This window comes from Neolamprologus brichardi, chromosome 14 (genome assembly GCF_056152115.1).
Source record: "Neolamprologus brichardi isolate AB-2024 chromosome 14, ASM5615211v1, whole genome shotgun sequence".
Taxonomy (NCBI): Eukaryota; Metazoa; Chordata; class Actinopteri; order Cichliformes; family Cichlidae; genus Neolamprologus; species Neolamprologus brichardi.
Window position 1 is genome coordinate 15,555,649 of NC_142117.1, and position 20,699 is coordinate 15,576,347.

The 20,699-nt window shown below is 40.7% G+C and overlaps 2 protein-coding genes across 4 annotated transcripts in view; one reads left to right on the forward strand and one right to left on the reverse strand.

Annotated features, from left to right (window-relative positions):
- Nucleotides 1-561: 561 nt before the first annotated feature.
- Nucleotides 562-20,531, reverse strand: vmp1 (vacuole membrane protein 1). Of its 3 annotated transcripts, none has more exons than XM_006799840.3 (12): nt 20,436-20,531; nt 19,750-19,857; nt 19,363-19,495; nt 19,061-19,151; nt 17,679-17,789; nt 10,736-10,903; nt 10,423-10,554; nt 6,603-6,683; nt 6,354-6,470; nt 4,928-4,989; nt 2,065-2,164; nt 562-1,612 (listed from the first exon to the last, which is right to left on the reverse strand). In XM_006799840.3, the coding sequence occupies exons 2-12, from the start codon at nt 19,826-19,828 to the stop codon at nt 1,469-1,471; spliced, it is 1,218 nt and encodes a 405-aa protein (XP_006799903.1). In that variant the 5' UTR covers nt 19,829-19,857; nt 20,436-20,531; the 3' UTR covers nt 562-1,468. The 3 variants fall into 3 exon arrangements, with proteins under 3 accessions (XP_006799903.1, XP_035767531.1, XP_006799904.1); XM_035911638.2 differs by having other exon boundaries at nt 20,321-20,451; XM_006799841.3 differs by lacking the exon at nt 20,436-20,531 and having other exon boundaries at nt 19,750-20,284.
- The window catches only part of atm (ATM serine/threonine kinase), a 41,527-nt gene continuing 37,552 nt past the window's right edge, over nt 16,725-20,699 (forward strand). Inside the window, exon 1 of the mRNA XM_087850881.1 lies at nt 16,725-16,874. The gene's annotated coding sequence lies outside the window, so the exon portion shown is untranslated. The remainder of the gene's footprint in view (nt 16,875-20,699) is intronic.

A 20,699-nucleotide genomic window follows, 5' to 3' on the forward strand; every position in this document is an offset into this window, starting at 1 on the left:
GGAGTGACATAAAAGCAAAGAGTCTCTTTAGATAACAGCGTTGTCCGCACGCAGACCCACTAACGTGTAGCTGCGGTGCTCGAGACGAACCCAGAAATGCTGAAGGCCAACAACTTCAGCCAGCTTACAGACCGCTGTTGCCAAGCACATCCAACAGCCAACACCAGTCTGATAAGCTAGCTGATGGTGTGGAAGAGTGGTGTGAAGGAATGCCAAACCACATGGTTGGGGAGTCTCAACCATGAGCTGAAGTCGGCCAGGATCTACAGAGTATGTTTAAGAGTCGGGAAGGCAGGCAAGCTGAGAAATAATCAACATCAAAAACCAAATTCTGGTCCTACCATGAAGGATGTCATGCATCTGGTACTAAAAGCAATCAAAATAAGTGTGATGTAAGGGCTGACGTGACACTTACCTTAAAGATGATTGTTTCAAAGAGACAATTACAAATCAAATTTTTTTGTGTTGGGTCTTAAACCTAACAGTATTACACGGGGGGAAAAAGCCTCCATGGATGAACATTTCAGGAGAATCCAAACAAATGAGACTCAGTCTGGAGAAGAAGTGCCACGATTTCCATGTTTTATGTATGATCGGATCCCAGGTTCAAGTCAAATGTACAGAATAGAAATGGTACTAGTTAGCTGAGGGTACATCGTCACTTTACAAATGATATCGCCTTTTCTTGTGGGTTTTGGTTCAAGTTGACTCATGTTCACACAGACCATAGAATAGAAATACATCTGAACATACCGTCAAAAAGATAGTAAGATATTTACACAATGTGCAAAACATCAATACCACATCATCTGAAGTTGATATTGCTTTTTTCTCCCTCCTCTTCCTGCCATTTTTAAATGGACAATTCCAGAAACAAAAGACAAAATTGGTCTTACAGGACAAAAACCATGAGGTCAATGAAACCCTGAAAAGAAACACCATCCACAGCAGTTATCTTGGCAGCACGCTGTACAGACAAATCAAGATCCATCCATACACAAAGGTTACAAAATTAAATAAAAATCAAGTCTATAAGTCAAGAGCTATATTCAAGGGAGGTCACGCCTTCCCGTCTTGCATAAGGCATAGCATCTGATGGGCACTGCCCTTACACAGCAGCAACCACCAAACCGCTGCTTTACTTCTGAGGTCAATGAATGGGTTAATTTAAAGTAACCTGTTAAGATCAGCAGTAGAACCAATCGCGCTAGACACACCTAAAGAGTGAGATGAAGAAGAACTACGAAAACCTGAACGAGGAGACAGTAAACGGCACATACATCCTCAAAAAAAATAAAAAGAGCGCATACGCACACACCGACAAATTATGCCTGGTTTCTTGATCGTTCAGCCTCTTTCAGAATGGATGAGGGTGAGGTTAAGTTGTGAGTGGCTGTGGCTGAAAGTGGAGCTCTCAGCGGCAGCACAAACACAGTCGCTTGGATGTTTGCACCGCTTTATTTCGCCATCACTTGGTTTTCTCCTCCGAGTGCCTCAGCTGCTGCAGCCTCTTGGCGTAGCTCTGAGCCATGGAGTTCACGATGGAAATGACAAAGTAGCAGACCATGACCAGCACCACCTTCTCAAACACCCACGACAGCCAGTTCTCATCCTGAAAAACCCCAAATTAGGGTGGACATGCTTTATTTTTTTTACCCTCGTACAAGCAAACAGTGAATATCAGCTAGACTGATAAAACCAGCCATTTACAACTGAAGGATATGCTAATAATTAAGAGACTGCTATGCACAGTTTGTCCACCAGAGGGCACTGACACATTTTATACAGTTATTAATTAATTACACTTATTGATATATAGAAGGGCTTGTTATGCCACTTCCTAAAATCTGAATTTGCATCAACACTTTTGCTATTGCTATGAGTCTCTAGTGCATGGATTTAAAGGTAGTTAGGTAGATACTACAGCTTTTAATTTTACAGATTATATTAAACCTTGCCCAAAAAAAAAAAAAAAAAGAAAATCTCATTCGCTTAGTGGCTGCCCTTTAATAAATAAAGCTAATAGACCAAAAATAATGCATGGTAAAGTCTAAATCTTCTTACCGCTGGTGCACTTCCTCCAGCATGGTGCAGCTTGTTCCTTTGTGCTTCCAGGTACTGCCTGAAGGGTTTCTGGAGAGATGGCCCTAGTTTGGGCACCGACCTGACATGGCATACCCACAAAGCAGCAAAAGACAAAAAGAACAAAGAAGAGAGAGAGAGAGAGAGGAGGTGAAACATTTAGTTACTTACCCTTTAAGCAGCCTTCTTAGACATGGAAACCAAAACTTCAGATCCTGCGAACTAAGCTATTCAAGTCTTCCCTTTCCCTGAACAATACTTTAGAGAAAAAAGAAAGAAGAAGGTCCTCGCTGATCCAGTCAAACAGCATTCAGGCCAGGCAACAACTGCTGAAGGCCCCATCCTACATGTGGGCCCTATCTTGGAGCTGCCACCTCCTCTAATTGTTACTGTGAGCAGGAGCAGGCAGCAGAGAGGAATGAAGCAGAAACTCCTCAACCCTCCTTTTATACCCTTTAGCTCTCTATAGGAGTCTGTGTCAGCCCCTTCACTGAGGAAGTGAGTCGACATGATGTCATCACCTTTACCAACATTGCTGCCTTCTGGATGGAAAGACATCTAATGAGGGCGTGCTAATGCCCTTATTAGGTAGTGAATTAGCTCACTGGGGGGGTGGTGGTGGTGGTAGTCATTATTAATACAATTTTAACAATTCATGTCATAGACAGGTACTGGTATTGTAGTTTTACTACTGGGTCAGCAGCAGTACAGTTTGAAGAAGAATCGCTACATGACCTCAAACTTATCATTACCATGAAAAGAAAAATATACTGCAGGCTGTACTCACAGCCTTCCCACCGCATGAATTCAATTCTGGCCCTGGACAGGACATAAACATGTTGTCTAGACCTGACTAGACTAAGCAAAAACATGAGCGATAACACACACACACACACACTGGGTAATTGCTGATGTCACTTAAACCTAACTAGTTTTGTGTGATTCATTCTTGTTATCGCTTTGACTTTACATGTAAGCACACATGAATTCACACAAACTGGAAAAGAAACATCCTGTATCAGCAAGGAAAAACTATCTGCACACATCATAGCGAGTCACTGAGAGTCATCTGTACAGCAGCAGCAACGTGGGAAAGAACCTTGAATTTCATTTTAAATCAGAGAGTGTTTTTGGTAAAGTAAAAAAGAAGTTCCTATGAAAGAGGATACCAATTTTAAAACTAGCTAAAGGTGTGGGCCACCTGCAGCCAACTTTGACCTTAGGTGGGCTGGAGCAGCGAGAAATCTTCTCTGTCAGTGTGAAGAAGTTAAATCACACATTTAATCGCTGAGATATTGTAATATAAGAAAAAAAAAAGTGCAATTTCAGCAGTATGTCTCAGTTTTTCTGTCTTTTTAAAAAATTGAATGGGTCTGGCCACGAAGCATACACCCGACCCATCTTTCAAATCTGGGGAAAAGGACGACGCATTTGTCGGCCACATCTGGAGGAGTCTTGTAATTTGGACAGCCTTCATCGCATCGCTGTGACATAATCGACCTACAAATGCGGCCTCCGAAGGATGCGGCCCCTGAATTTGGACACAGCTACAATACCGGAGACTGCTTCTTCTTCTTCGGCGTTTAACGGCAGCTGGCATCCTTGTAGATGCATTGCTGCCATCTTCCATTTCAGTCCGTTATTGCGTTCTTAAATCCTACAACTTATTCCTGCATCTTTCAGGATCTTACAAAGCTTCAAACAAAAAATTTTAATTAGTTGTCGATGATTTTGATAGTCGACATAATCGTGACTAGTTCACTAATCATGGCAGCCCTATAATACATGTGTACACACACACGTATATAAATGTACTTTAATAGAACAAGCATTGGGGACTTTCATAGGTATTTTCAGCAGCTCCCCCATTTCCCGAGGGGATCGACACAGTGGATGGATCCACATGTTGATTTAGTGCAGGTTTTATGCCTGATGCCTTTTCCTGACGGAGCTCTCCTCATTTTTAGGGACCAGCACTTGGAGTGTGACCCATGAGACTGAATTCCTGTTTCCTCCTTATCTCAAACCGGATGCATTTAATTTGCAAGTGTTAACCACTACACCACAGACAGACTATTAGGGGGATTTTTTTTCTTTATTTCTTTGAATTTGCTTAAGATTTGAGACGTTTACATGACTGTGAGTCAATTTCCTTAAAAGAAAGTGCTGAGTTTGTCTCTTCTGACATCCCGTGCCTGACAAATTCCCTCCACATTATTAAAAAACAAAACTAAATTAAATTTAAAACTCAGCATCTTCAAAGAAAACTGAAACAGAGGAATCCAGAGCCATGACCTACCTACCATATATATACATATATATTAATTAAAGTCTTATTACTTTCAAAAAAGCTTCTTCTAAAACCTCTAACCGCCTCTTCTCTCAGTCACAGCTCAACTCAGTGAGTCAGATGAGCATGTTTGGATGGGACCTCACACGTCTGACCACCAATGCTCTAGCAGAGATGGATTGCACGTGTGGGGGGGAAGAAATACCTTGGTGTGTGTGTGTGTGTGTGTGTGTGTGTGTGTGTGTGTGTGTGTGTGTGTGTGTGTGTGTGTGTGTGTGTGTGTGTGTGTGTGTGTGTGTGTGTGTGTGTGTGTGTGTATCAAAAAGAAAAGAAGGAAAATGCGTGCACATACGATACGCCCCTGCAGCGAGAGCATTTATTCATACAGGATCCCCAATCAGGGTTCATAACGCATCTGAAAAAGTTTACAAATGTGTTGCCAACCACAAAACCAACGAAAGACAATGACTCCACCAAGTTTCTAATTAAAGCAAGCTTTCTCACACACACGCACATCAGTACAGGACATAATAAAACAATTGAAAAAAAACTTACCCGATGAGTGACACCATTTGCTTCACTATGTGCTTGCTAAAGGTGATGATAACGAAAAGTTTCTGAGGAACAAAAAAAAGAAAAGAAATAAAAACATTGATGACTTTGCTTTGAAATTCAGGACAGCTGATAAAACAGATTTTTTTTTAAAATTCTCAACTTTATTCATAAAGTCTCCTAAAATGTGTAGCATTTTCAAAAAACATTTGTTCCTTAAAGTGCACCTTTAAAATAAAAAAAAAAAACTCTTGGCAGAAAGATGCGTTTAGATTCTTAATTTTAGTGACACAGCTCTGAGAAATTGAGGCCACATCTGACATTGTTCAGAGACACCCTAATTATGAAACTCAAACCTGGCGGTAACCTAAATTTTGGTCTGTGTGAGGGGTTTTGTGTGGTTTTCAAAGCACCCAAGTGGAGGGGTGGGGGTTCCAAAAAAACAACAAAAAAAACACTTTTTTCCTTCTCCCCCCTGGTCCTGAAACTGATCAGCTCTAAAACGGCATGACACATGGCCCCCTGGACAAAATCAGACAGGATATGGCATCCAACGTCCATGAGGTTCAAGGTACAGAATTGGGGGGAAGAAAAAAAAAAAAAGACAAAAGACTCTCCCCCCTGTAGCCTCTTACAGTCTGCTCAATTTCCTTCTCTTCCCTCACATCCACTCTACATCCTTCATTACCCCCACTGCCTCAAGTCCTCTTTGTCTGAAAGCTCTCATAGTGAGATCATTGGCTGGTACCACCAAGAGATTGATAGGCTTTAGTTTGTTGAAACACTCAACAGTGTGCCTCAGACACAGACAGCCCCTTGCAGTCTGAGCTTACATTAGTCACTAGTATGGTAGACTCAACAATACCCTCCGTAATTAAGTTGTGTTTTTTTTGTTTTTTTTTGGATCTAGTGCATTTTTAAAAATCCAAACTCTTGTTAAATGCTTCTTAAAAGCTTCCTTCCTTTCATCTGGAGTAAGTTTATGTGGTGTGGCATGCATCTGAAAGCTCAAACCAGAATAAGGAATCCCCGAAGGAAAAAAAGAAAAAAAAAGAGAGCGCCATCAGAAACAGTTAACCAGAAGTGTCCAATTAGGACTTTCTCATAGTCGCCACCTCATGATTTAAACACTGAGGCTTGATCTTTCCCACACGTTTTAGGCTTGTGGGGATTGTTCAAAGGGTATCACTCAGCAGTGGATAACCGTTTTTTCCTATGAGAGGATTTCTGAGATGCATTATTACACTGTGGACAGAAGCGCGACGACATGAAACAAAAGATGAATCATATTTGAAGGCAAGATGCTGCAAGTACGTGGGCCTGTGGGGCTTATGTTAAAAAAAGGAAAAAACATGCTGCTGTTTGAGGTAAACCGTCTCTCTGCAAGGTTTAAACCACCTCTGATTAATGCTTCCACTGTGCTGCTGACCTGTATGTGCATCTTGATGATGGCTTTCCCAATCAGAGTTGCTCCAAAGAAGGTCCAGAAAGGAACCAGGAAATGGCCGCAGGTTATTCCAGCCAGGTCGAAGAGAGGATTAGGAATCTGAAAATGGGCACGTTAGATCGTACTGTTTCGTCATGTGGGCACGAACATTAATTTGTTCATAACAAACTCAGTTTAAAAGTTAAAAAGATAATAAAATAATTAAAAAAGGCCTGAAAACTTCCTACTCACTGAGGCACAAGCCAAGATGCCAAAGAATCCAACTTTCTGCACCATGTGCTGCACTCCCAGTTTTGCTCTTGTAACAAAATCCTGCAAAATAACAACAACAACAACAGAATAAAGTGATTGTAAATGCATCAATGGCTTGCCAGGCAGGGATTGTTATTTTAAGCTGCCGGGTTTTTAATTCTTGTTACACTTCCCTGCATCAAAGATTTCACATGCACACATACACATCTCTGAACACACAACCACTCTTGTTTTCTTAAAATAACCACTCTGTACTTTTTGCAAATGTGTGTACTTTTTTTTTTTGAAACCAAATGTTTTAACAGTGCCGCCGTCTCCAGTGTTATTACAAGGAGCAATAGAGTACTGATACCTGCTATTTTAGAGCAATTTAAGACTTTCTCTGAGGTTTGGTGAATTTGGTACAAAAGTGCAGAGGACCTTTTGGTTTTTTTCTAAGAGGCTGAAACATCTGCGGCAACATTGTGAAGATCTGAGATAGAGGAAAAACATCGCAGGCACAGGAAGCCAGTGTAAAAAAACAAAAAAACAAAAACTGGCACCATGTGTGTTTATTTTCAACAAAAAGTCAAATTTAAGTTTAGTTTTTAATCTTCTATAACTAAGAAAGCACCAAAGTACCGAGGTTGATAAAAACTAAGTCCTTTTTTCATGTTCGTTTCAGTGCAACTATTCATAAAAACTGCATCCTGAGTCTTCAATGCTGTTACCCTTTATAAGGCTTATAATGCACCCACTGAAACAATTGCCGTATTTTTCACACTTAAACTTGTAAATTTTCTGAAAAAATCAACAGTGTATGTATGAATTTTAGTTGTGCTTACTGACCTCGAACCGATTTTACTTGGTACACGGCGCTCAAAAATCTATCATAAAATGTTTTAGTATGATTTTGGTAAGCTATGAAGCCGCACTGCTGGATGGATTGTTGGAGCAATACGGCTACCGTAGTCAGGAGCCTCACGGAGTAATCTGGGTCCAAAACTCCATCCGCTTCAGGTCCCAAAGTCACTGCCACATCACTGAGAGTTAAAAACTGTCTAAATTCTTTCATCTTTAATAAAATGATCAGCGTTGCTGCTTTACCAGGTGTAACAATTAAGTTTAACATCCAGGCATCAATGAAAACAGAATTGATTAAATTTAATTGAGTTAGAAGTTAGCAGGAAGTTAGCTCGCTAGTTTCCACCTAAACATGATATAGCATGTTCTGACTGAGAGATTTCTGAAAAAATTAAAACGTACAGCTCTGCTACCACTTCCAACATAAATGAAGACAAACCTAACAGCAGTGACTTTTGTAGGGTTACTGAAGTTTGGCTAGCTGGTATATAATGATGTGCTACGTGATCGCTAGCGACACAGCTATTTTAGCATAACATAAACACAGTAAAGCTGGAGGATGAACACTAACGTTTTCCCACTAGATAAAAGTTAACACGAGGTTTCCCGATGGTTAGGGACAAATGCAATCGCATGGCAGAATACTGTAAACGGACCAAACTTCAGTCAGGAGAACAACTGAGATAATCCATCCACAATACGAGGTTAGTCATTAACATACTGCAACAACATGGCAATAGAGCAGCTGCAAGAGAATTCAACATTAATGAATTAATGGTACAGAAGTGGAGGAAGCAAGAATAATGAGTTGAATAAAGTTTAATGCGCCTTATAATCCGGTGCACCTTATGGTCAAAAATACGGTACTGGTGATATAATAAGACTTTTGGTAAAAACTTTTGTGACGTTTCCCCAAAGAAGGAAGCACCATGTTTCTCTAAAGGCTTAAACAGACTCATGTCTGTCCCGTCTGTAACAACTGAAAATAAAATAAAATAAATAATAAAAACAAAGGTTGATCAAATGGACCAATACGGCAATGCCATGATGATCCATTTGGCAAAATAAATCCATTGGGTATCCTTGTTGGTCTTCAGACAACAATTCTGACGGCTAAAGAACCAAATGGGACAGGCAAAAAAGAAGAAAAAATAAATAAATAAATAAATAAATAAAGGCTTAAACAGGTGCTCATCAGTAGGGTGAACACAAGCCTTAGATAAATAAATTACGATGTAGATTTCCTGCTAATTCAGGCATAAATCTTCCTCAGGGTCTTCCTCAGGGTTTTGGTCATTTTTATGTATATCAATTCATCATATATGGTTCTTCTCCTGACATTGGATGAGCAACTCTAAAGCACTGCCTCCTGCGGTATGCACTGATCTGTAAACAAGCAAATTCTTCTCATCTTCAACCAACCTTTCACCACTTGCCTGGATGCAGCTCGAACATGTCTGCTCAGATTCAATTTGCTCACTGCAACACTACAACACTGCACACAAAGGCAGGTTTTAACACATTTAGGGACATGCGTTTCCATTTTTGTCACACAGTCTTTTTTTCTTCTTCTTTGGTATCCATTCCAATAACTTTATGTTAATGGGTCTTTACAGAATCTCAGAATGCCCCTGACACACACCTAAGTGTATATGTCCTGAACAAAACAACACCCTGTGAAGATGACCTTGTCAGCTGAGAGCCACTGAAGTGGGACTAGGTGATGGAGACAATGGACAGCATTTCTCTAATTTCTGTTCTGCTTACTCAGCCTCTGATCTCAGCAGTCTCCAGTCATGTGAACTCAGTTCCTGACAGCGCTGCCTGTCATTCAAATTAGAGGCCGGTGAAAAGAGAGACGGAGGGAGGCAGCGAGAGAGCAAAGCCCGAGGGATGATTAAAGAGGGAGCTGTGCTCAGGGTGACTCACCCACGAACACACAGATTTACTGGAAGTGCAAGAAGGGTGGGGCTTCACTAAAGTCACGTGCCACTTTGAGACCAATCACTGGACAGTGGCTTTGTGGTCAGTTGCACATTATGAAATTAAGCCATATTAAATAAGATCATATCGTATTGAGTCTGTGGGCACCGTGTAAGCAGCTACATTAAAATAAATCCGAACAGATGTATAGATAGATAGTCCAATATTGAGTGTAACTGCTTTGCTCTTTCAGTACAAGGCAGGCTGGATGACTTTGGGCCCCTGTTCAAACTAAATATAGCTTATTTGGAAAGAATTACAACTTTATTTGTACAGTGCTTTTTAAAACACACAGTTACAAAGTGCTTCACAGTTTGAATAAACCGCACATTAAAAATAAGAATACATGTTCCAGCACGCAGACCTTCATGCCAACATGCACGCATCCATAAACACATTAGAAGTGAACAAGAGCCAAAAATAATGGGAGAAAGATTAAGAAAAAGCTAACCTACAAAAACGGCAGTCATTTAAAACAAACCGCAGATTTAGCCAACCTTAAGAGCTGTAACCTTAAAAGCGTGATCGCCTCTGGTTTTAAAAAAAGGAACATGGAACAGCTAAGCGAGCCCGATCAGATGATCTGAGAGGCCAGCTGCTGTTGTAACGTCTCAGCTGCTCTGCTATATATGCCAGAGCCCGGCCATGTAGGGCTTGACCTGTCAATTTTTAAATGGATTCTGAATTTTACTGGAAGCCCGCGAAATGAAGCAAGAATAGGGGTGATAAGGGAGCGCTGGCTAATTTTTGTGAGCGGGAAAGAAGCATAAAAAAACAAAAATAAAAATGGAAGCCATACTCAATTAAATAATAAGTGATATAACTTAAATGTCGCCTTTTTAGGCTTCTCGAAATCACATTTATCAAAATGCATATCTGAGCATAATCCTTCTTTAATCTTTAAATATTCTTGATGTTCACACCAGTGCACATCCTAGGACCTAACACTTTACAAAAAACAAGTGCTTCTGACCTGAGCACCCTCGGCCTGCTCCAACATCTCCTCAAATTCCTCGTAGTCCTCATCGTCTGGATCAGCTCCTGACTGACGAGCCGCTCTGGCCATGAAATATGGAGGCAGCTCTCCGATGGCGGTGCCGGCACCCTAAACATAAACAGAACATTTTATGTTTGCGATAACTCAGTTATGCATCAAACTACTTGGTGAAAGATTAGATATTCTTTGGATTTATGCACAAACGAGACCAACACAGCCCTGAAAAAGCATTCTTGGTGTGCGTCAGGGTGGATAACTCTAGTGTATCTTTATTCAAGCTAACACTCACCCACATACAGGCCTCCAGTCGGACCTTTGACATGATTGAGAAGAGGGAGATTGTGTCCTCCACTCCTCCATCTTCGGGACAAACAATCTGGTCTGGGTAGGGAGGCTCTGGGAAGTCTGTGGATCCACACTCGTATGCTGCCAGGGTTACTGAAGCTATATGAGGGCCCTGAGAGCGAGACAGATGGAAAATGAGCCAAGTTACATCAGCCCTTTACCCCTTTGATAGCCTACTAAGAGAAACCCAGAAACCCTTGAAGCTCCTTTCTGAACTGAGTGGTTTCTGTCATATTTCAGCCATGCTTACAGAACAAAATGACTGAGTGTGTATCAGACGTTAGTGAGCGTGGTCTCTGTCCATGTGGCAACCCTTGGAAAAATCCATGATAGATATCTTCACTGAGTCATAACTCATTAAAAAGGACAGGGGAGGTCATCAAATGTCTTTATGATGAAAAATGCTCAAAAGAACATGAACGTGAGGTCATAGTGTGAGCAAAAGACTACTCAAAAGACTCGAACAGCAAAGTTAAGGGCTAAAGATTGATTTTCTTTACATTTTAATTATTAGTCTGTGTCATCTTCAGCCTTTCAAACAGGAACAGATATTTCATATTGCAGTCGTGCAATATATCTCTCTTCAACTAAAGTCGTCGTTTTTGTTCAAAGTCCTTCCAAAAGGTGTTGATTGTGATCTTTTTGTGGCCTTGCAGTAATGTAATTTAAGCTGCTGTTGTATTGTTAAACACAGCTTGCGAGTGCTACACTGTAAGCAACAAACACAAAGCACCAGCAGCTGAGTCATGCCGCCACTCTGGCAGGTAGCTATGTCATCACTTATCACTGTCGAGGCGGTTAGGTTGAGCCACCTGGCCTCAGTAACAGTTGGGCAACCTGCAACCACAACATAGCTACTTCATTATGCTTCATTGAGGTGAAACAGGCAACAGTGACAGTAGATGGACAGCGCACAATTAGTCTGTGCTGACTGCAAATGCTTCATCATGGTAACTCTCCACCCACTCAGAGTATGAGCACACAGGAGGCTTCTTTAGTTTACACAAGACACTCCCTTTTCATCCAAGCAGGGCTTCATTTAACATTAGCCCTTTGTGAGACAACAAGACACTGGGACAAAAAAAATGCAACAAAATTCCTGGGAAAGATTGCCAAAGGGGTGAACTGACAAAGCAGTGCAACGACATAAATGAAAACCTTTTTCATTTAAATTATTGGTCTCTTAAAATTTAAATTCTCAATTCAGACATGTATAAGTACAGGCATCATGAGGATGAGTAGTTTAAGCACAACATAAAGACTAGAACCCAGTGTTTGCTTGGCAACACATCCAAAAACATCATGATGAAGAGTAAGCTCATACTGGTGAGTTACTCCCCTCACCCAGAGGATCACAGTGACCTCATGCTCTCTATGTGGCCATGTGTTAATGCTTCAGGCTTTAAGTAAATTCCGTGTAATTCTTCTGGTGGGAAAGGTGGTTTTTCTTCAAAAACAATATTACACATTTTCCGTCTATGGTTGGTATTAACGTTGAACAGAGAGCTGTGACAGAAGTTACTGCAACGTGAATGACTGAAATTAGTCAGATCTATCAACACGGCGCACTCCGTTTCCATCTCGGGTCTAACATCGCAGCTACTTAAACCTATTTTTGTGGTGCAGGGGTATTCCCTCGATCACCCACACTTCTTAAGAGCTTTACAACTGTGTCAGTCCCACACTCGGTGCTTGCTGACTGGCCAATTTTAAGTCTACTGCAGCGCTCAGTGGAGTGAACGGTTTCATGCCATGATGCCATACAAATCAATCAACTGAACAGAGCGGACAGATTCAAAAGGTACAAGCACTCAGAGCATGAGCTAAACTTTAGCGAACTAAGAGACAGGAAATAATCTCCATATGAGCAGTGGGCTCACGTCAAGTGACAACAATGTAAAGAATGCTTCACCATTTCTGTGAAAAATTACAAAATATCAGAGGAATTTGGAGAATTAGGCACTCTCAATGAAGCCAATCAGGACAAACAATGAAAGTAACAAGGGGAGCGCGACAGTCAACAATAATTCCATGTGTCAATGGACAACAATCCTTTCCAACCAAACAACCTGAACAAACAGACTTGATATAAGATATTACAAAGATGGCAGAGGACGAAAGCTCCAATAAGAGAGAATGATTCAATAAATGAAGTGAAATAAGCTAAAAAGATGCCTGGGCTGGAACGTGAGACACTGCTGACAGATTGCAGGAGATTCATACCAGCGTTTGATGGGTTACTCATTAGGATTTCCCCACAGCTATGGGGCAATTCTGTTGCAATTAACTTTATCTTGCATATTTGTATCATGCTTTCACAATACACTGTTTCATGCTCTGCAGAACACAGAGTACATATGCAGCAGTTTCATACATTTGCAGAGAAAAAGACCAATACCCAGTCTGATGACGTGTTTAGTATATTATGAACAGGTACAGAAATAAAAATTACACGTGTAACCCAATAAAGGGATCTGGTACGCATCAAATTTCATTAATGACCGGTGTGCTCTGGTGGTGATAGAGAATTCACAGAATCTTAGATTCCCAGCTCTTGTTTTGCTTCCATTATTCCTGACCGCAAGAGATGGTATTCGATTACTTATCAACTTCATTGGTATAACTTCAATAAAACAAGGTCATGATGAATTTGCACTCACCACAGTGCAGTTGCGGAGTGAAAGACCAGAAGAAACTGTTGTACCCACAATGTGAATGGCAACATTAACTTTACAGAAGTGGGCGAAGATACAACAGGAAGTCCAAGCAGCTGTGGTACAGATGTCAGTCAGTGGAACACCTTTCAAGGTAATGTAAAATGTCATGGGTAGAAGAGACGTTTTACATTATGCCCCCATTATGCTTGCCGCTTTAGTCGTATCAGACATAAACAGGGAAGTCCCCATTTATACTAGTGCTGATGGCATCAGTGCAGTATTCTCCTAAACAACAGGCGTCACCATTCAGGTAAAACCTCCACAGCAGCACTGGTAAATGTGTTGAATCAGTCAAAACTGGGAGCAAAGAAACGGCAGAGGTTTTGGCAAAGTTGTCTCCAAAAGTCTCATGTTTTCAAGAAAAACTCACGTGGTGAGGCTCATATCAGGAGCCCCTGAGCTTCCATGCAGGACAGGCTGGATCTGGTGCTTAGATAGTTGATACAATACATGGTCAACGTGTTATCGGACTGAGCACGGAAATGCCTGAGGGCCAAGTATGCGACCCATAGCTCCAGCAAACCAGCAGCCTCTGCTGCTACACACTGTCCTGTGCTTCCATACTGCCTTTGCTAACTAAGAGGAAGGCATCTGTAAACATCACCATTTGGCCTGGAGGGAAGGTGATCCCTAAGGAATACTACAACAGTGGAAAGCCCAGACTGCCACTGACCTGCTTTGGTACCTCTTCGGAATCGAAGTCCAAACTGTTGATGAAATGAGGTGTAGTGGGATGACTGCAGCTGCCGCTGTAAGTTTCCCGAGCAACCAAAGGAAAACACTGAATTTGAGCCTTGAACTTCTTTGAAAACAAGAAAAAGGCTGAGAATGTAATCCACCCTCTGGAGGAAACAAAATGAGGGCATTTGCCTCAGTACAAATGTGGGCAATTCCTTGAAAACAATCCGACACCGAAAACAATCTGCTGACATGGTATCAAATAACAAAGTTTACCGTGAGCCCTAACTGGGACATATGGACGAGAGAAGAGTTCTGTCTGAGACAGTGTTCATTTTGTTGACTGATAGTTTTTGTCAACTGTTTTTTCCTGATGAAAACAAGACAATACTACATAAAAACAAATGCATGAGGACAAAAAACTGTGATGAAATATACCGACACTGTCATCGACAAATAAAAAACAGATGAAAATGTTCTGGAGAGAAGAGATGCAATCACAATTGATTAATTTGTTTAGCGAGGCAGGTCGAGTTTGGAGGTTATCCAATCAAAAGAAATCTCCTTGTGCAGCAAGGTTAGCGGACACAATTTGATCTACCACCGAATAACAGGATGTGGTGGGGCCCTCCCATGCCCTCCATTTCACATGAAAACGCGGCAAAACATTAAACGTCAACGGAAGAGAAAAGAAGACATCTGGACATATTTCACATTTGATATCAAAGAAAAGAAGACGCTTTGTTAACAAACTTCTCACACCCTATAAATTAGTAAACCAAATCAACTTCAGATTTGGTCTATGATAATCTTATGATATTTAGTGCCTAAAACTTCAAAAAATAAAGAATTTCGATGCCTAAATTATAACTAAAACTAAATTTTATTTTTGTCAAAAAAACAAAACAAAAAAAACAAAAACTATGACTAAGACCACCTGCTCCCAAGTTAAGGTGCATATATCAACCCACCATCCACAGATGGAAAAATGCACGTGGCTTTGGCCTGCAGAGGAAAAGTGCACCTGGTTGCAAAGACACTGCATCTTTGTCATGTCAGCTTGCAAAAGAAGGCAAATCAGACAAGTGACTGCTCTCATCAGCTGTTTGGAGTCGTGGTTCTGAAGGAGTGGTGACAACAGCAGCAGAGAGTCTGCTGGACAGCAAGTTAAGGAGAAAAAGCTCTTAATCTAATAACCTATGGCAAACTATAAGGCCAGTGTTATAGAAGAGCTTAAGTGCAAACAGTTCCCAAACATAAAGGGATAAGGCCCCCTAATGAGTGAGTATGGATTGATGAGGAGTTCATGCTTCTCCCATTTCTAGTCAACTCCGCTGTCAATCATACTCGACTAATGTAAAGCATCATCCACGTTGAGCAACACACAGTTGGGATTTTGGAGGTTGAATTGGATGAAAGCCCCTCTCTGTAGGTTCTCTGTAGGCAAATACCTCCACAAATAGACACAATCATGGTACTATAAAATAAGCAGGAGAGCCTACAGAACCTCTTCCACTGAAGGATCAGCAAAATTCTGGGTAGAGGTAGGCTGTAGGTATGAAACCTCTGGAGGATGGAGAGTAGCTCCAAATGAGAGGATGGAAAGCTACCAGCAAAGACCGTAAGCAACCTATGCTACACTTAAAGACAAGAAAATTAAATTGCTGGGTGCCAGACCCTAATATCAGTTTGCTTGGATCACTGTGGGTCACACAGGTGACACATGTGACTGCATATGTAATCAACAGATATCCAGATATTACATAGCATGTCTGGCGGCCAGGAAGAAATAAATAAAACCTGAAGTATGCCTTCTTTATAAAAGTGTCCTATATATACAAGCAGACATGAGGTCCTGTGCTGCTGCCAGTGCCATGCAGGTAAATAATTTAGTGCCCAACAGTTTATGAAAATGAATGCAAGATGTTGAAAGAAATAAGGGTGAACAATTATCCAAACAAAACAAATTCCTACTGTAATGTGATTAAAGAAAAAAGAAGTCATTCTCTTGAGGAACAAGTCAAACTCCTCTGCGGTGGAGTAATCTGAATTCCTTTTTTTTGGTCTAGACACAGTGTTTCATGACTTGACTTTTGGTACATAAGGACAAGTTATTATGAAAACCAGAGCTGTTTAATATTCTCACTGCAAAAGAAAAGCACAATACACAACCCCACACAGAGTACATGGCACGAGCCACTGCTGCTACGTCATTATTGTTGCACACAGTATATAAAGAAGCAGAGCACTAGACAGCTGTAAAGAATTAATGGAGGGAGTGTACACCATTTCTTAAAAAAATAAAAAAATAAAAAAGAAGAAGAAGAAGAAAAAGGGGAAGGTCACAGTTACATCTTTTCCCATTATTTCATTATAATGGAAATGGCTGACTCAGCTGAACCACATCGGCACATGTTCTGCAGCACAGAAGCCACATCATCAGCCTGAAGCGGACTTTGGTGGAGAATTTCTTCCTCTCTTTCATTTTGCTAAATTCTCCTTTTAGCCACAACCAAAGACCAATGACGCATGTTCATGGTGACTCAGAGTGACAGTCACTCTGTGACTGCCTGTCAGGGGAAATTACACTTCACTCACACAAAGCCTTCGACAGATGTGTGACAAACGTGTGACGTTAGAAGAAACACAGGGCTCATGGCTCGGTGTGGACTATGACGCCATCCTCTGGTGAGTACAGGAACAAACGGACATCAATTTTGCAGAATTCTGCAAATTTAGCATTTTTGTAAGAAAATCGCTAACTGTTAAGGTAAATTATATTCTGACCCATGCTGAGCATAACCAACCAGATAATGTCGGTAATCAATTTCTCTTTACATTTTGTAGCCTTTAGTCAGGCCAATATTCAGTAAAACTCAGCTAACTCAATCTAGACCAGAAATGATTAACACAAGTGGAATTAAATTACATTTCCTCAGATTTGGAATACATCTTTTCCCATAGTGTAGTGGTTTACACATTCACTTAGGTCACTGGTTCAATTCCAGCATGAAGAAGGGCATCTGGTGTAAAACTCAAATCAAACACGTAGCGCTACCTGCCATAGTGTGACAAAGGAGAAGCAGCTTTATTCTGAACTGTAAAATAACGACAGGGAGTAGAATCTGTACAGACAGGTAAAGCTGAATGACTCTCGCTTACAGGTATTCCCTGCTCCTTTTGCAACTGTTAAATTTATATTTTTCAATATATGTTTTTAAGTTTTTGCCATTTTACAAAGTTATTCACAACTATCCCTGCTCTCAAAATTCCTACTGTGACTGTACTTTGTTCTTAATGGTGCGTAGCAACACTTTGTTTCATATCAGTGAGTACTCTACTGTTTCACGCCTAAAATGGTCTGTTGTCTATGCATATAAAACCTCTTCAGTCTAAATGTAAACCATGTCAGTGTTATCGCCTCTGTTATCTACCTTTACTTCAGTAAAGGTATTTTGCTTCTGCATTTCCATACCGCTGATGCTATCTTACCAGGTAGAGAAGGAAGGTGTGCAGACCAGTTCCAAGGCCTACTGAAGACAGGATCCCAAGGCCTACCCAGTAGGCACACCATAGGAACTTCTTTTCCAGATACTGAACATACTGCAAAGAAAAAAAAAGTGAAGAAAATTAACTATATACATAAATCAGACAAGGGGAAGGGCAGGGTAGTCACCATCGTCTACAAGATCAGATGATGATCTTTCAAGGTAAAATCTAAAAAGTTGAGTGAAAATCTTCCCTTCACGATTAGCTGAATATCTGTTATCACATAAGGTCTGCATATGTTGTCTGGACACACAGGAAGTCACTGTTACTTAAGTGTAAAAGGCCTGAATCACAACTTTCTGTTTTCGCTTCCATTGAATTTTGAAAATTTGGACCATAACTGATGATTTATACGTCAGCTTTAAAAATAATCGAGTGAAGTTTATAAAGAGTGAAAACAAAAAGTCAGTCACCATCAGTCATATCTTCACTTCTCCTGATGTGGAATGACTGATGGACAGAGGGGGTGGCTACTGTCTAAGGCCTGATTTTCATAGTAGTTGCAGAGTGGTTTGAGGTTACATTGTGCGTATGACATAAATGTCCGACCGATGCATAAACCCCCAGTAAGATGGTAAGGTTTACTTAAATGTGCCAAAGAGAAAGGCTCCACTACAATGATAAATGAGGCAAACATAAGAAAAAGAATCTTCATTTGGCTCTTGCAAAACATATACCTTGTATTTTGTATGAAGTGCCCAAATCAGATTGTCCACAATTAAAAAGTGTCACATTGCTCACTTCTACAATAAATGATACAAAAAGTTAATATCTTTTTTAGGCTTTTAATAACTACATTGGTTTATTTATTTAAAAAAAGCATTTTGAACCAATATTCATTACACTCTGTTTACAGGGAAATTCTGTCTTAACAGTTATTACTGCACAGTTACAATCAAAACAATATAATGTTTTTTATATGTTTTTTAATATTTGTACTTTTTACATATTTAAATTTGCTTTATTCTTGGGTTATTTTTCCCCCTGTTCATTTCCTATGTTTGACCTGCTGTTCTAGGTAAATGATTACACCATTCTCAGTTGGTTCTAGGAAGCCCTGAAGGACTGTAGTGTTTTAACTGAACCGTGACAGACCGTTGCACAGATGAATTTGTAAACAGAACGTTCAGACAGATGACTACATGATCAAGGGTTACCTGACAACAGTGCACACTGCATTATCTCACAATGCAAAGTTTATTCTTGGAAAAGTCTCGAGCAGAATAAAAAGTGACTCATCGTTAACCTTTAAACTTGCCGATGACAAAGTAACTGATTAGCTGATTCTTAACGTCTCTAAGAAAGCAAAACAAGTCGAGGCTTACTTGCTGGTGTTCTCCCTCAGTTGAGTATGCGATGGAAAAGAGGGAACATAACACCAAACACAGGAAAACTATGCCTCTCCGCTGCCAAAGCCTAAATCGGGAAGCAAGAAAACACAATCATATCCCCTTCCATTCTTTCCCCCTTAAATTTAAGTGTCTCTGATCTCAATAAAATGCACAAATCCACCTTCTGAGGCATAAGTACTTTTTTTTGATACAGCAGCTTAAATCACAGGGTATGTCCAACCAGGAGACAATTTTATTTTAAGAAAAAAATCCAGGAAAAACCTTTAATGTCTTACTTAAACGTCCACTCCTTTAGCTTAAGGAGCGTCTCCAGGAGAAAGTAATGCAAAGTGGTAACAGGTCTCCTCCATAGCACCAGAGACAGGCGCTCTTCCTTATCCTTCTGTCTCCTCTCTCTTAACGACAAGTCTGGAGAATAAAAAGAAAAAAAATCACTTTGACACTCTGTAATACTTACAGACACAACACTTATTGCCACTTCTTGAATTGGTAATGCTAAATGCATAATACATGTACTCTGTAATGTACTTGTTTGCACCTATGGAAAGTGAAAATAACCCAGAGTGAACCAGTGTGAGTGTTTATAAAGCGTGAATGCCATAAGGTGATGGGTGCAGTTCTGTGTCAAAGGTTACACAACAGATACAACTGATAGAGTTTACCTGCGGATTTCCCATTCAGTTTGTCTTTAGCTCCTGCGCGTTTCTGAGGCTGCTCACAGCTTGCTCCATTAGCTGCCATGTCAATCACCGTCTGGCAGGTCAGGCAGTCTAGGACGAGAGAGGAGCACGACAAGTAGGAGTTCGAGTTTCCTGTGTCCCCGTTTCTGAACAGCTAAGAGATTACAGCAGGGACTGTGTAGAAACTGGAACTCCTTATCAGCAGCTGTCAACCAGTTGTTTCACAACCAGTATCAGTTGTGATCAATCAGTGCGAACCTTTCGTTCACACGCCGGTTAGCTGACATTCAAATTCAAAGACAGAGATATAGCACAGAAAGCAACGAGGCGACTGTGAAACTATTACAGACTGCTTTACGAGAGCGAAGGCTACAGCTGACGTGAGCTGACGTCTTTCCGTAGGTCAGTCTGTAAGTAGATATCGTGCTAAATACGTGCATAACCCTCCACATGCTAACCGGCTAGCCAAAATACTAACGACCGAGCTAGTGACGTCGGGAATCTGTACCTATAAATCAGGCGTTTAAACTCAATAACGAGTTCCCTTACTCACCGAGAAACGTCTAAAACAACTTGTTGCAGCTATACTGTTGTAGTAATGAGAAAAGACACACGTTATACAGGAGAGAAACAGAGGAATGTTTGTTAAAATTACATGACATCCGTACCTTGTTCCTGTCTTCTTTACCCGGAAACAAACGCAGGCACTGTCAAAGTAAAACCAGCACTACTGTGCACCACTGGGGAAAAAGGCTGTAGAAAAGGTTTTTGTTTACTTTATGTTTTAATTAATTAACTGAGTAAATGTGGGAGCGGTCCATGGTGTAATGCCAGTATTATAATAACTTAGGGTGAAATCACATGGTTCACTTCATAAGCGACTACTTTTATTGTGAAATAGATGTAAAGGTCTATTTCCGTTCCTTGTGAGG